A 14,975-nucleotide genomic window follows, 5' to 3' on the forward strand; every position below is an offset into this window, starting at 1 on the left:
CCGGTCAGCGGGAGGGGCCGCCCCCCACCCAGCGCGCGGCTGCGGCGCAGGGGAGCTTCGGAAGTGGGTGGTAAAGTTTTAGAGCAAAGTACATAGGGACTCTTCCTCTTTGGGATTAACTCCTTCAAGGCCTGCATTATAAGTAAAATATTAAACTTCTATATTTTTGTCCGCACAGACCAAATATTCTAATCAAGCCAATTTAAAAATGCAAATCATCTCATTTCCATAGATTCCAGCATTCTGAAGTGACACATTTCTGGGGGAAATTAAGCCTGATAACAGGAAATGTGAATCATACTATCAGTGACTAATCTGCTTAAGGAAAAAAATGTTACATTTATTTTATCATTAGGAAGTCCGTGTTAAAGAAGCCATTTTTAAAAAATCAAGTGAAGTTTTTATTTTAGAAGCAGCCCTGTATTGCTTTTTTTGTTCATTTTTTTTTTGTTTCGTCATAAAATTTTCAAGAGGGATGTGTGTGTGCCATTCAAGGTAGTGTGTTCGGGAAAGTGTTCAAGCCAGGATGTCATTGTCAAAGCCCTCAGACACGATCACTTTAAGATGTTCGATTTGGATTTGATGTGTTGCTGCTGCTGTTGTTTAAAAGAATATTTCTTGAACGTTGACTCATCACTAAGTAAACCAAATGAAGACAGAAGCAGATTCTCCAAATTGGTACCCTTTGCATACATTGAAAAAGTGTCTACTTCTGTCTTATGTGATTCTTTGTTGCTGCCTGACACATTTCAGTGAAAATTGTGTAAAAATGAAACCAAAATACAGACTGCCTACCCAGAGGCCCGACTGGCTGACTCTGGGATGTGATGGAGCTGAACTGAGAAGCAGCGGCTGACACTTGATAATCACAGTTGATTTATTGTTCATTAGGACTGCATTAGCCCTTTCAGGCCGGCCACTTATTTGTGTAGTGGCCTGTCAAGAGCCAGACTGCAAGCACCTGTCATTTCTAAGGCATGAGATAGGCAACAAATATTCATCTGATGCAAATGAAAATACGTGAAGGGCCACATGATTACACATTTTTTCTTTACCAATCTATAAGGAGAAAACTATTTTAAAGACTTTTTTTATACTCCGGGCTACTTATAGAGTGAAAGCAGTGGGCTCTATATTCTCTTATTTGCCCTAAGAACTTGCTTTTCTACCTATATGTGCTGCTCATCTGATGAAAAGTTGGTCAGTAAAGGAAATGAGAAACATAGCATATCAATTATTTACTCGGAGTAATTCAAGAAAGGTAGGCTTTCTGTTTGTGTTGTATTTTAAAATAAACATATTTCATTAAATGAAACTAATAAACATGGGTTGATTATATGAAAATGTGATGACATCATAGCTAAGCTATGATAATGTTGGATAATAATGTCAAGTGCATTTTCTGCAATGTGTTTCACTCTCGATTTTTTTCTTCCCTCCTTGGAAGGGAATGATCTCATGACATATAATAGAAAACAACTGAAGTGTCAAAAGAAAACAAAATTGGTGAACTTTTTTGTCTGCAGCCATAGAAACGCAGATTAACTCATATTTTCCCAGAAGATGGACTGGAAACATTCTGCATGAGGGTATATAGTGTATTGTCTTCTCAGAATTTTCATTTGACAGGGATTTTAGAGGCTGTGATCTTAATTAAATCTCAACTAGCTGAAATAATGCATCTAAAGGCATGCAGTGTTGCGTAACCTTGCTCAGTTGGTAAACCATAAATCATCAGAAAGCTTGTGATAGGAATGGTTGGCTTGAAATATTTTTTTTTTGTTGCAGTTAAGTGTACCTCAAAAAACAAAACCCTGCCTTCGCTGCTTTGTATTTGCACGTTGTCAGGAGCTGTCATTTGAAAGATAAACTCTTTCAAGACACTGGCCAGTTATACAACTTTCCAGCCAGCCTCCACACATTTGCAAGATACAGAAAAATTAAAATCCAGATTAATTAAAAGCAGTGAAATTACAGATTTATCTGGGCTAATGTGGCAGAAGTGTGTTTGAGTTAATTGTGTTTCTGAAACAGCCAAGGGAGAACATTGTAACCAGATTCTGAGCTTGATATAAAATTTGAGTAAAATTTGAATTGGCAAAAAGAAGGTTGAGCAATTAATTTTATTATGTGGTTTAGTTGTAGATGAACATCACTAAAGAGAAACTTAAAACTATGTTCTCAGTAACTGGGCAAGTATAATAACCAAGTAGAGTCCACTTCAGGTGGTTCTTTACGAAGGTAGCGAGGGATAATGCAGCAACAGATGATGAGAGAATGTTCAGGTAAATAAATACCTAAGTAGTGCCTGTGCATGTTACATGTTAAAATGTGAATTCCATGACAGGACGTTATAATCATTAAATGGCTGCCAACTAGTCCAGGTTTTACAAATCCTAGTGCTTGTAAATACTGGGTTATTTACCGTTTGTACCTTTAAACATGTTTTTAACTGTGCATTTGTGGTTCACATGCATTCTCCAGTAGGAGATGCTGAATAAAAACAGCCATTCTGTGATACGTTGATACTGTGTCTCTGTACACATTATTTCCTACGAGCCTAGGAGTTATGTTCTGATGATCTGTAGATGTCTCAGGGCAAAGGCATGTAGTTTTATGTGTACCTGCATGGCTAGATTGGGGTAGTCTTAGCTCCCTAAGCTAAATTTGTTTTTGTTGAGTGTGAAAGGTTCCTTTTCTTGGAAGCGGTGTGATATTTCTGGGCATTTGTTTTACTCATTGAGGAGTGAGCAGTACGTTTTTTTCCTTCTCATAAAATTCAGCTTTATTTTATTTAAGAAAAAAGAACGCTCGGGTACCTCTTAGCTAAACAGTCCTCTGGGGAATTATTTGGAAAGAGGTCAGCTGGCCTCGACTTCGGGAGTGTAGGAATAATCTTCTTTGAGCCCCTCTTCCAACCTGGCAGTTGTTTGAAGAGACGTTAATTTAGAATGAGGAAAATGAAGAGCAAACATGCATCGTGCCTCATTTCCAAATCCCGTTAAAAGCATGGAGAGGCGGGCTAAATGTTGTGGTGCACTTCTTTTAGAATACCTTGGTATCATGTTTTAATTTTTAAGTTTTATCTTGCCCTCCAATCTGAGACATCATTGTTCAAATAACTGAGAACAAGGTAAGTCAACAACATCAAAAAGGTCGGCTTCTCTGATTTCTCAAGGGCTTGTTATTTTGTACTTCCCAATTCTATTTGATGTCTTGACAAAACAAGATGACACAGGGGAGAATACATTAAATTTTGATTTTTTTTTTTTCATCTAACCTGTTACAGTTGTGGCAGCTTAATTTCTCATACTTTCTCCTGAAGATGGCTTTCTGTAAAATTACTCTTAATTGTCACGCTGCTTCATGAGACGTGTCCTCACAGCTTTCCCATTTGCCTGGATTTTGCTAAGTATTTTTGAACATATTTTGACCTTTAACACATTGGGAGCTTTTGGTTGGGCTTTGTCTTCATTAGAAATAAATCAGTGAATGGTCAGATTGTCAAAGAAGCCACTGATGTTTTCTCATTAGAATCTAATTTGCACCCCTTAGCTTAACTGTGATGTATAAGGTGAAGGTGTTGGGAATACGTGTGAGAAACTGCACAATTTGAGAAACTGAAGTTGTAATTCTAAAAAAAAGTTGTAGTTCTAAAAAAAAAAAAAGTCCTTACCCAATTTTGGAATCATCTAATTTTGGCCTACCTACATGCTTCAAGCCAGTTACAGCCCCCTTTCTGCCTCAGTACTGTGGGGGTCAAGCTCCCCCTGATACTGTCTCTGCTGGTTAAAACATGAAGAAAGCAGAGCTATACTTTAATTCTCAGTCTTAGAAAAATCTCTTATTGACAGAAGATAAACATTTTATTTTTCTGCATTTAGTGGGATCCTCTGACTTAAGCCATATCCACAGGTTAGGCTTCATTCTGCCGTGTGTGTGTCTCAGATGGGATTGAGACTTACTTGGCCAGGGCCTCCTGCTTCCCTTCCAGACCTCGGAATCTGCACAGAATCGTTTCTGTGGTTCTCTGAGCTACTTTGGAATATTTCTCCCTTCCTATTTGCAGCACTTAAACATGATTTTTGTTATTAATATAAAATGTCATGGCAGCTTTAATTCACGTGTACTGAAATTTTTCCATCCCTCCTACAGGAGGAAGAGATTGAGGGAAGAAAAGTCTTCATTTTTCTTGATTTAAATAATAATAATATTAGGTTGGCAACATCTGTGCTTATTGGATGATTATTTTCATGTTTAACAATTGCTAATGGGAGAAGTGATTTAATTTATGTAAACTTTACATTTTTATGCAAATGAAGCTGATATTTATTGGAGCTAAGACAATTCTGCTGGCACTTACCGACCCAGTAACCTTGTGTGCAGGGGATGTTAGAGGACAGCGTGGAGGTCCCACTGACTCCTTTGCTGTAAACAAACAGGAATTTCTGCTCCTCTTTAAATCTAAAGACAAAAGAAGAGCTGGAGAGTCTTGCTGGAGATTGCTCCTTAGGGTTGATAACCTGAAGAACTCCTGATTGGCAGGCAAGTCGGCCACACAACCCTTTTGAAAGAAAGATAGCCTTTCTTGATAGATTACAATAAACAACATGGCAAAAAAATGAAATGCTAATTGCATTTTAAAGAGGCCTTTTTTCTAAAATTTTAATAGGTAGTTGTATTGTTACTGAGAGAACAGTTATGCTAATGACTCACTGCTTAGCCGATTTTGCATTAATATAACAACCATTACCTGCCTTCATGCTTCCTACAGTATTGTGGCAAAGTAGCTGAGTCTAAAGGAGTTATACAAAAAGCAGAATTCTATAATGAAACAGAATTATACTTCCCACATGAATAGTAGGCTTTATTTTTTTAAGACTGAAATATTATGTCAGAAATGTATTTTCTTTCCTCTGTGATACAGGTACCGAGCATGGTATCTCCGTGTGTGTGTGTGTGTGTGTGTGTGTGTGTGTGTGTGCGTGTGTGTGCTTTCTAGATACCATGAGGAATGGATAGAAGCTTCCTAACTTTTCTGTTTGACAGTATGCCAGTTGTAGTCATTGGCTTATTAATTATGAAAACTGTTGTCTTTCTCAGGACAGTGGTGGTGTTTCTTCTGCACAGGCTTCTATTCTGTATGGCTTTGTAAAATTTGGCATAGTTGTGTGTGTGCGTGTGTGTGCGTGTGTGTGTGCATGTGTGTGTGTGTGTGTGTTTTGGTTTTTCAGCGGAGCCATTTTCTTTGGTTTTGTTTTGATATTCTGGAGCCTTCTAATTTAATTTGATTTGCTCTGGTTATTTGATGAACCAGTGCCTAACCTGGTCAGTTAACATCCAAACTCAACCCGAGGTCTCTATGGCACTCCAGTTTCCTGGGACATACGTGTGGTAAAAGGCCAGAGATTAAAAATGGTTTCTAAATTATTAATCCAGATAATTGAAATAACTGTCCTTAAAATGTTTTATCTTCTCATTTTTATTATTTCTACACATAGCAATTATGAGAAGAAGTTGACGAGCCAATTTCTGTGTGTACACTGGGTAGTATTTCCTTGTAGATAAATGAGTATAAACTAAAGAGAAAGCAAAAAAAAGATAAAGTGTGATTTTCAGTATTTATGTTGTGTCTTCTCCCCTCCCACCCAATTCCTCCAATTGTCTCCTAGATTAAAAATAAGTGTTGTTTCTATGGGTGTTTTTATTTGTGAGCCTTTAAGATTTTTTCCCCTTCCCATCACATACCATGGCCCTTAGGAATAAGAGAAAACAGTAATACCAGCCATTTTATTTTATTTTATTTTTATTGCTTAAAATATTACAAAGAGTACATTTTAGTGATCTTCTAGCGTTCAGACGCTAGAGTCATTGTGAAGTAAAAGGGTCTGCATCAGGCAGCACGTATACCGCAGTGGAGGGGCTTTTAGCAGCACTTGTTTGTGCTGACAACGTTTTGCCACTTTCTGGCAGTAAGGTGGCAACATGCCCATACTAGCAGCGTCCCATGGCCCAAGCTCAGCTGTGTTTCTGCTACTCGGGCAGGTTTATGCACACCTGGGGTCGGCCACTCCCAGTTGGTATCAGTCAACAGTGTATCACAGAGTGTGTGTGTGTGTGTCTGTGTGTGCATGTGTGTGTGTGTGTGTGTGTGTGTGTGTGTGATATTCGGTTTTGTATGCTAGCATTCTTTAAATGTCTGCCACAAGTTTAATTTGCATTTCTGATCCCTGAAGGCAGCTAGACAGAATCATTCTAGTTCTTCATAAATTTCCTTCTATGATTCATTGTTAACTCAGAAAACATACTCATTTCTAGATACTCAAACAGTTAAGGTAGTTACAGTATCACAGACATGATCTTTTTTCATTATATTTAAATTGTCATTTGAGAAAGAAATCAAGAAATAGGTTGAACTCCCAGTTAAGGCATGAGCCTTCTAACACACAAAAAAACATCAGAAATTACTGTGTGTTTTTCTCAAGGAGGGTAAGTGGATGGCATAGAATTAGGAGCCAAAAGTTTTAGTTTTGACTGAATACTCTCAGAGAGGGGCCCATAAATATTAGAACACTGTAGTTAAAAACTCACATGACTGTTTTAAATACTATTGATTTAAACCACTAGCTAGGTTTTATGAATCACAGTGTAATTTCTGAGCTTTGACCGTATTTCTCAATGCTAAAGCACTCTCTCTTGTGTGCCTTTAGCCGCTTTCCAGACATTCAACACAGGATTAAATGATGGTAGTTACAGTGATCAATAGGTTAAGACGGTGCAATCCCTCTTGCTGCTAATGACCTCGGTAGTAATGGGCAATAAAGTGCGGGCTCTAACAGCCTCTCGCTGGTGCTCGTGCCCTTTGGTTCCTGGTGTTCGTAGGGACCGGCTGCACGAAAAACTTGGACGTAGGGAGTTAAGGGAGTGGATATCTAGGCTATAATTTTTAACTACTTAAAGCTTTAAACTGTACCCCCCCCCTTTCCTACCCCATAATGCTTTCTGTCCATTTGGGTATGTTTGCTAAAGCTTTCCATAACCAATTTTCATGAAATGTTGGAACTTTAGGGAAAGGAAATCTCAGTTTTAACACATTTGTAAATAAGCTCAAGCCCACTTTGGAGGCTCAGAGCTAATGGTGTTAAATGTGGTTTCAGATGTAAAAGCAGAGGTAGGGCCACTGGCTGTGATAGCCACTCGTGATGATTCAGATCCGTCCCCCTCTTTTTCCTCGGGCTGTGCCTGCTGCTTTCAGCACCTCCATCGAATGTCCAAAGGGGAAAAGGAGAGACCCATGTTCCCTTGTTTGTTCTGTAACACAGCTACAAAAATGGAATAAATAACTATGGGAAGAGTTAAATTATTGGCTGTACGTAAGGGTTTCAAAATTATCTTTATATATGTCAGCCTTCTTTTAACTTTTTAAATTGATTTTATTGAAGTATAATTTACATACTATAAATAAAATGCACTCATTTTACCTGCACAGTTGGAAAAATTCTGATAATTTTATACATCCTTGTGACTGCCTCTCAATCAGGCAGAGGGCATTCCGAGTAGCCCCACAAGTTCCCTCGTAGTCCTTCTAGCATAGGCTTTCCGCCGTTGTTTCACAAATCCCAGCCAAGATGCTGTTGCTATGATGACTTCTGTGTAACACTGTTAACTTCGTGTTCATCACCAGTTCAGATCTTACACCACCCTATTCCTGTCCATTTTCCTGTTCATCACCATCAGAAATTTGGCTCAAGGATATTTATATTGTACATCATCCAAGAAACACAGAGGAAAAAAGAAACCTTAAACTTGGTTCTTTTGTTTGCTTAATCAAGTGTCCCTGTATGATGATGCAACTCTCAAGGAAAAGTAAACTTCTATTGTGATATGTTAGCTTTACAGCTCAAGATAGTGATTGGCACCCAGATACATATTGAAAATTTCAAAATGCTTTTTCTTATATGGACACAAAGTAGAGTAACTGGGATTCATGTCTAGATGGCTAGGTGTGTTGATGGATTTTTCTTGGTGTTGGCCCTAGAGCAGCGGTTCTCAACCTGTGGGTCGCGATCCCTTTGGCTGTCGAACGACCCTTTCACAGGGGTCGCCTAAGACCATCCTGCATATCAGATATTTACATGACGATTCATAACAGTAGCAACGTTACAGTTATGAAGTAGCAACGAAAATAATGTTATGGTTGGGTCACAACATGAGGAACTGTATTTAAAGGGCCAGAAGGTTGAGAACCACTGCTCTAGAGTGAATGGGAGTCCACTGAGAACCGTTGTGGTATTTTGTGCTTCCAGGTGTCTTTTTAAGAGGATAATTTACCCACTCATATACATCTGTCCCTTTCTGCATGTAAAAAAATTCAGACATTCCCGTCTGCTTTAAATTACAATGTATCTACATCTACATTTGAAAGGCCGCGCAGTCGGAAGATTCCATGGTGACCTTCTGGAGTTGGGTTAGTGAAAATTTTCAAATGTTCTGGGTAGTGTTTTCCAAACAATGAGAAACTTGCACATAAACATCCTCACACAGAAACATGCCTGCAACAGCAGTGAAGGGTGTTTGCTGTACATGGATCTGACCTTCAGGAACCATTTTTAGTTCATCAAAATTAGTGATGCTGAGAAATCGGGACATCAGTGCATAATGACTGTGAAATTAGGAATGAGAGCTCGCTATGCAAATGACAGGACAAATCATGTGAAAAAGTCAAGATAAACTGCATATTAAGACATTATGTTACATAAAATTAATACTGCATTTCTCGCTTTTGCTTACTGCTGCCCTGAAAGATTTTTTAAACTCTTTTATCTTCTGATCAGCTATTGTCTGCCGGATTTTTTTTTAAGTGGCACACAGGCAAAGTGCAAAACATGTTATTACCTTTTATTGTAATGCATGAGATGACAGCAGATCCTTTTTAACAAAGTATATCCTTTACTGCTTCTTGCTGTCACATGTTTGATTAAAAACTAAAGAAAAGTACGATGCTTAAATATTACTGTTAGGAGACATACAGGTTTTGTCTTTTCTTTTTTGTTGTGTTTTTTTTTTTCCTTTCCTTATCTTTTTTATTTGGGGGTGATTTTTCATGAAACAGTCTTCTTGTATTACGGGGTCTGACAAAATGGTTCTCATGTAGTCTGCAAATTAGACACAAGTGCAGTGATTATTTTGAATAGCTAAATTACATTCTCGAAAGCTTGCAGAATTCATAGCATTGTCATTAGGTATCCGCTTGAATACAATTTGTGTAACCTTGGCCAAGACAGCCTGTCATTTTAATGTCAGTGTTTTATCTGAACAAGACATCATCCTTTCAGATACAGTGTGCAGGTTCCTTGCCGAGATGCCCGTGCAGAAACGTGTTAACAGTTGCAAATATGAAATGCTATCAAGTTCATCACTGGAGCTGTTTGTCACTGAAATGTCATGGGAAGCAGCTCAACTGGTATCACACAGAGTCTGGAGGAATTGAGACATCTGTGTGCGGGGAACAAGGAAGGGGAAAGGCATCATAGGAAGGCCTGTGCCGAGGGCAGGGGTGCGCCCAGGGGTCAGCCACGCACAAGGCTAAGCGCTCCTTGATCTGATCCTCCTTAAAATCACGATCCACAGAGGCGGGGGCTCACGTGAGCTCCAGCTGTGGAGGTACTGGTTCCCATTTGCCTTCTTCTCTAAAACAAAATTTGCTTGTGTTAACTTCATTGTCACGGAAAACTCATTCTTAACAAGAAATTGAGACTGTTCTAACCTACCTCCAGATCTTCCTGAGTCCTTGTCTGCTTGCAAGACTGCCTGGACAGCTGTCAGTGCTGCAGGGGTTTCTTTTGTTTTTTTTTTGTGTCATTTTGTGTGTGTGTGTGTGTGTGTGTGAATGGTTATCTGTTAATTGTGTGTGTGTGTGTGTGTGTTTTACTTGAAATGAACTTCCTAATAGATTCAATAGGATCTGTTGCTGCATTCCTTCTGGATCAGCACCCTGTGCGCGGGAAATCGGTCAGTTCTTGAAGCCGGTGGCCTGCAGCTGCTGAGCCTGGAAAGGCTGTGGGCTGTGTGCTGTGTGCTGTGTGCGTGTGGTTCCCTGGTTCCTGCTCACGTTGTGTTAACCTTCCAGGTGCCCGTGTCAGTGGCTATGATGACACCTCAAGTGATCACCCCCCAGCAGATGCAGCAGATCCTGCAGCAGCAAGTGCTGAGCCCCCAGCAGCTCCAGGTGCTCCTGCAGCAGCAGCAGGCCCTCATGCTCCAGCAGGTAACCAGCCTCCTCTGCTCCTCCTGGAAGCACAGGCGGAGCCCGAGGTGGGGCAGCCCCTGGGCCCTGAAGAACCAATGGGCTGCATCCCCGAAAGAGCCCCTGCGCAGCCACTAGGTTTGGCCCAGAGAGCCCCTGGACTGAGATTAGGGCTGTAACGGGACTTGGTAGAAATAAGACCTTTCAGGCTCGTGTGGCTTTGCAGTCTTTTATTTGGTAAGCCCGGGGCTTCCGAACGTGGGAACCAAAGCAGAGCGGAGCCTTGGGAGCAGCGGATGGGGCAGCTCTCGCAGTCCCATTTCAACTGGAAGCTTAGAGTTTTTCTTTCAAACACAAAGACCATTTTGGGGTTGGCTAATTGTAAGGTACACAGTTGACTTTATTCTTTCACCTGTGCTGATGCCGAAATGAATTCCTGGCTGCCACTGTACCATGGAGACCTAATCTGCAGACTTCATGGACCCCTGAACGCAAAGGATGAGACCGAGTACTGCGGCGGCCGCGCTGCGGGCAGGTGTGGGCCGGGCCGGCGCCCGGGAGGCTGGCCGCCCTCTGACACGTGTGCGCACGCGGGGCCAGCCCCGCTCCCAGCCCCGTCACTGAGAAAGCGCGGCCTGTTTCGCAGGAGAGATTCACCAGACTCGCACCAAGGGCGTTTGCCTTTGTTGTACAATCAAAGGTCATCCCCTGCCTTATTTTAATTAGTTTGTGTGGAAAATGGTATGTTTTTCATCAGTTCATTTGGGGGATTACTTTTCAAACAATAATGCCAAGAATAGTCAGTGTGCGCTGAAATTTATTGTCGAGTTTCAAACTAAAGGTCAGGCCATTGCAGATAAAAGGAGGCTGTCCCTCACGTCTCAGTGTGTGCGGCACCGAGAGGGACAGTGGTGGCGCCCCTGACTCACCTCCTCTCTTTTCTTTGTAGCAGCAGCTTCAGGAGTTTTATAAAAAACAACAGGAGCAGTTGCAGCTTCAACTTTTACAACAACAACATGCTGGAAAACAGCCTAAAGAGGTACCGACAATACATATTTTACTTTCAAACCACAGATCCCAGAGGACTATCTAGTGGCTATTAAACTGTCATTCATCTTTTAAATGATTGCACAACGGAGCTGACTCTCTATCATTCTCAGCTTCCAGACCGAGAGTTATTGTCCTGTTTTCGCTCCGGTTTTTCTGGGTTCCGTTTGTTTGCTGACACGTATTTTACAATCCTGGTGCAGGTGCACCTCCTGGGAGCGGGGCGGGGATCCTGGGCAGAGCCTTCAGGCCCCTTTGCCCAGGGGGAAGTGAAGTGCTTTCAGGAAAATTTGATTTGGACACACACTTGATTATTGTATCCAGCTCAGAGAGCTTGGGTGTGTGCTGAGGTTGGATAACCAGAAAGTTCGAGCAAGCTCTGGCCGGTGGGGCTCAATGGTTAGTGCGTCGGCCTGCACAAGAAAGGGCCTCGGGATGGATTCCTGGTCAAGGGCACATACCTGGGTTGCAGGTTTGATCCCCAGTAGGGTGCATGCAGGAGGCAACCAATTGATGTGTCTCTCACATGGATGTTTATCCCCCCTCCCCTCCTACTCTCTGTAAAAAAAAAATCAGTGGAAAAAGTATCCTCAGGTGAGGATTTACAAAAAAAAAAAGAAAGTTAGAGCCAGATTCTCCATCCCACAGTCTCAGTTTAACTTTTCATGCGAGCTGTACGTATCAGAACTGCTGAAAGCAAGTCTGCAGTGGCACAAGCGGGCGTTAGAGGAGTCTCCCACCTGGATTGTATGTGTTTCCCCAGCAAACAGTAGGTATCGCAGCAGCTGCCATGCGCACAGTGTTCTGTAAGTTCACAGAGTTATAGCAGGAGGCACCCCACCCAGGTAGGGGACAGTATTGCCTCCAGGAATGGGAAGGTTTGGGGGACCTTCTGTGTGGCCGCGTGCATGGGTGAGGCTCAGTCACTGGGGGCGTGTCCTGTGCCTGTGCGCATTAAAACGGCCTGTGTCTACCCATCCCAGAGCTGCCCACGTATCTGACCTCCTCGTATTCCAACAGTGACAGGTATTCTTTTCATTGAGCGTTTTCTCCTTGGAATGACAGAAGCAGCTCACAGTCTGGGTGAATGGCTTCTGCGCTGGCCCTAAGCAGGCGGCCACTCTCCTTGGGGGGAAGCCGTCTCCAGGTGACTCCTCCCTCCCCTGGGTGGGAAGGCCAGGACGCACTCATCTGACACAGTGGGCATCAGCCGGCCCTTCTCCCTTTGTGGGTTCCTCTCAACACAAAGTGGGTGCGTTTTCCATGCCCTGTCAAGTTTCCGCCCTGGAGTCCTCTTCAGCAGCCTGGATATCAACCCCCGCAGAGTAGGGGCCGTTTCGGGGTGCAGGGAGGAGGTGCTTTAATGAAAGTGCTGACACATTTGTGTACAGTGGCGTGCTACCGGGTCCTGCTATAATAGAAAAGGGAACAGATTAAAAAGTGTCTAAAATGTAAATCTAAAGGACTAACAGTAATTAAAATGGAAATGGCACAGGGAGGGAAGGCATGTAATTGTGAGATATCACTGTGCAGGAGGCGCTGAGCTTTGTTTTGCTGGCTGTTTTTCTAATTCAGTAGGGCTTACTCATCAGTGGCAGTTCAATGCGCGTTAATGACTCTGGGATTGCAGGCATCACTCTGGACAAAGAAATGATTATTGTGCGGTCAAAAGAAGTTCAAAGACAAGAAGGGAATTTCAGTTTTTTCCTTAGAGATCCACATTCAAGAGCATATAAATTAAGCCAAATGTTAAAAACCACAGTCTGAAAGCTGACTTCAAAGTCACAACTCTCTAATTAATGAACTGCGAGCTTCGGTTTGGACAAGTTGTGGTTTGATGCGCCCATAAATCAACATGACAGGCCTGTTTCACAGCCTCAGCCAGTGCTTGTCATTGAGTCACATCAGATGTAAACAGCAGAGAAAAGGAGGATATGAAGGAGGTGCAATTGATCAACAGAATTGGTAAAAACCCACTTTTGAAGCACATTATGCATGATCACAGGAAATGGTTACAGCCTCGAGAGGGTTCCCTTCTGCTGTTGCTTTTTTGAATCAGATTTCTAACAGCCTTCAAAAGGGAGAAGGAGAATTATGGAGTTTCTCCCCCGTGGCTCGCAGGCTATAACCCCCTGTTGTTATTTTGTGCTTCTTTCTTTTCAAAGGCATCAAAATTTAGTTTTTTAAAGATCTTTAACTCTAGATTTGAAGACAAACAAGAAAGGGCCGCCACGGCCATTCCTATCAGTTACCAGGGATTGTGTTTTCCTTCTGTTGCCACTTCTGATTAACCTCTTACTTGGTCTGCAAGACGTGGTTTGAAATGCACGTCTGCATGCTGGGGGAACATGAAAGCAGATGCGCTCCGAGGGCAGATAAAGAAACGCGAAGGGGAACGCGGTGCAGCAGAAGGAAGGATAAAAGTTAACTCTCCCAAATCGCTGCTGTCAGAGGGGCATCCGGGCCTGCAGACATGCTGCTGGTGGCGGAGTGGGGCGGGGGCTGGGGGCGGAGAGCAATGCTTGGTCCCTGAGCCGAGAGGTGAGACGTTACAGGAGCATTTCGGCACCTCCAGGGCACGACGTTGGCTGTGGTCGCACTCTGTCCTCTATTTTGAAGGCACGGGCGACAGGAGATCACGTTGCCTTAACATCCCGAGGTGGACAGACCCAGGAAGGGGCAGGTCTTGGATTCCAGGATATGTTCCCAGCGCCAGGAGATGTGGCCAGGACGTGCTGTCACCGTGGCTGAAGGACCCTCGCTTTCCTGAGGTGTCTCCTGAATTAGCATGCAGGTGGTGGCCGAGTCACACGGTATCAACTTCATGATGTGGACTAGTGGTTATGACTTTAACAAGGTTTGAACTTGGATGTTGACAGATGGAACGAGTATATTAATTCACTGAATCCCCAGTCATCAGTGGCTCATAATTTTGAATTGTCAGGTCCTCCTCCCCTCCCTCCCTTTCCCTTTTTTGATTACCTTTGCTACAAGTCGCTCAATCTTTGGCCAGAACAATGAACCTTGACTTGCTTTTTCCCTGAAGTTGCCTCAAAGATGTTTCCTTGAGCAAGTGAGGCTCCACACTGAGTGAGACCCGAGACTTCCTTAGGAGCCAGATGCAGCCCCCTGCAGCCGGCTCCATAGCCGCTGCTCACAGAATGGGTGTGGATAGTAGAAGGCAGCATTAGCAGTAAGTCAGGCCACAAACAAAGTTCCCATCCTGTGTGGGTGAGGCAGGTTCAGTTGATTGTTTTAAAAGGGCCATTTGTCCCAGGCAGCTATGACAGTTTATGTTAGGCAGCAGGGAGGAGCCGAAGAAAGGAAAACAGACCTTTGACTGCAGCTCCAGGGAGGGGATCCGAAATGCAAGGTTTATCAGGGCATTTGAGCCTTTTAACACTGGCTGCTGACCTGTGGCGGGGACTGCGCGGAGACCTTTTTTGTGTGCGTTCAATTGTGAGAAGTAAACAAATGGGCTCGTATCCTGTGCTTGGTAACTGGGTGGGGAGCAGTTTGGCAACCAGTGTTGCTTTTAAATTCTTTCTTTGGACAATGGGCCTTGTATACTTTTATATCCTGGCTTTTCAAACGTGGACAGCTTTCATGAGCTTTCCTAGGGATGGCTGCAGTGACAACAGAAAAGCCATCAGTCATTTTATATAAATACAACATCTTTAAA

General features: G+C 42.7%; 1 protein-coding gene across 6 annotated transcripts in view; it reads left to right on the plus strand.

Annotated features, from left to right (window-relative positions):
• FOXP1 (forkhead box P1) overlaps positions 1–14,975 on the plus strand; it is a 232,732-nt gene that overhangs the window by 130,301 nt on the left and 87,456 nt on the right. For 5 of the 6 annotated variants that reach the window (XM_006769933.2, XM_015567944.1, XM_006769932.2 and 2 more), the window contains 2 exons: positions 10,130–10,267; positions 11,196–11,285. In XM_006769933.2, the coding sequence (XP_006769996.1) occupies positions 10,148–10,267; positions 11,196–11,285 (210 nt within the window). In that variant the 5' untranslated portion in view covers positions 10,130–10,147. The remainder of the gene's footprint in view (positions 1–10,129; positions 10,268–11,195; positions 11,286–14,975) is intronic. The other variant, XM_015567941.1, reaches the window with a different exon arrangement.

Source organism: Myotis davidii, unplaced genomic scaffold (genome assembly GCF_000327345.1).
Source record: "Myotis davidii unplaced genomic scaffold, ASM32734v1 scaffold821, whole genome shotgun sequence".
In the NCBI taxonomy this organism is placed as follows: domain Eukaryota; kingdom Metazoa; phylum Chordata; class Mammalia; order Chiroptera; family Vespertilionidae; genus Myotis; species Myotis davidii.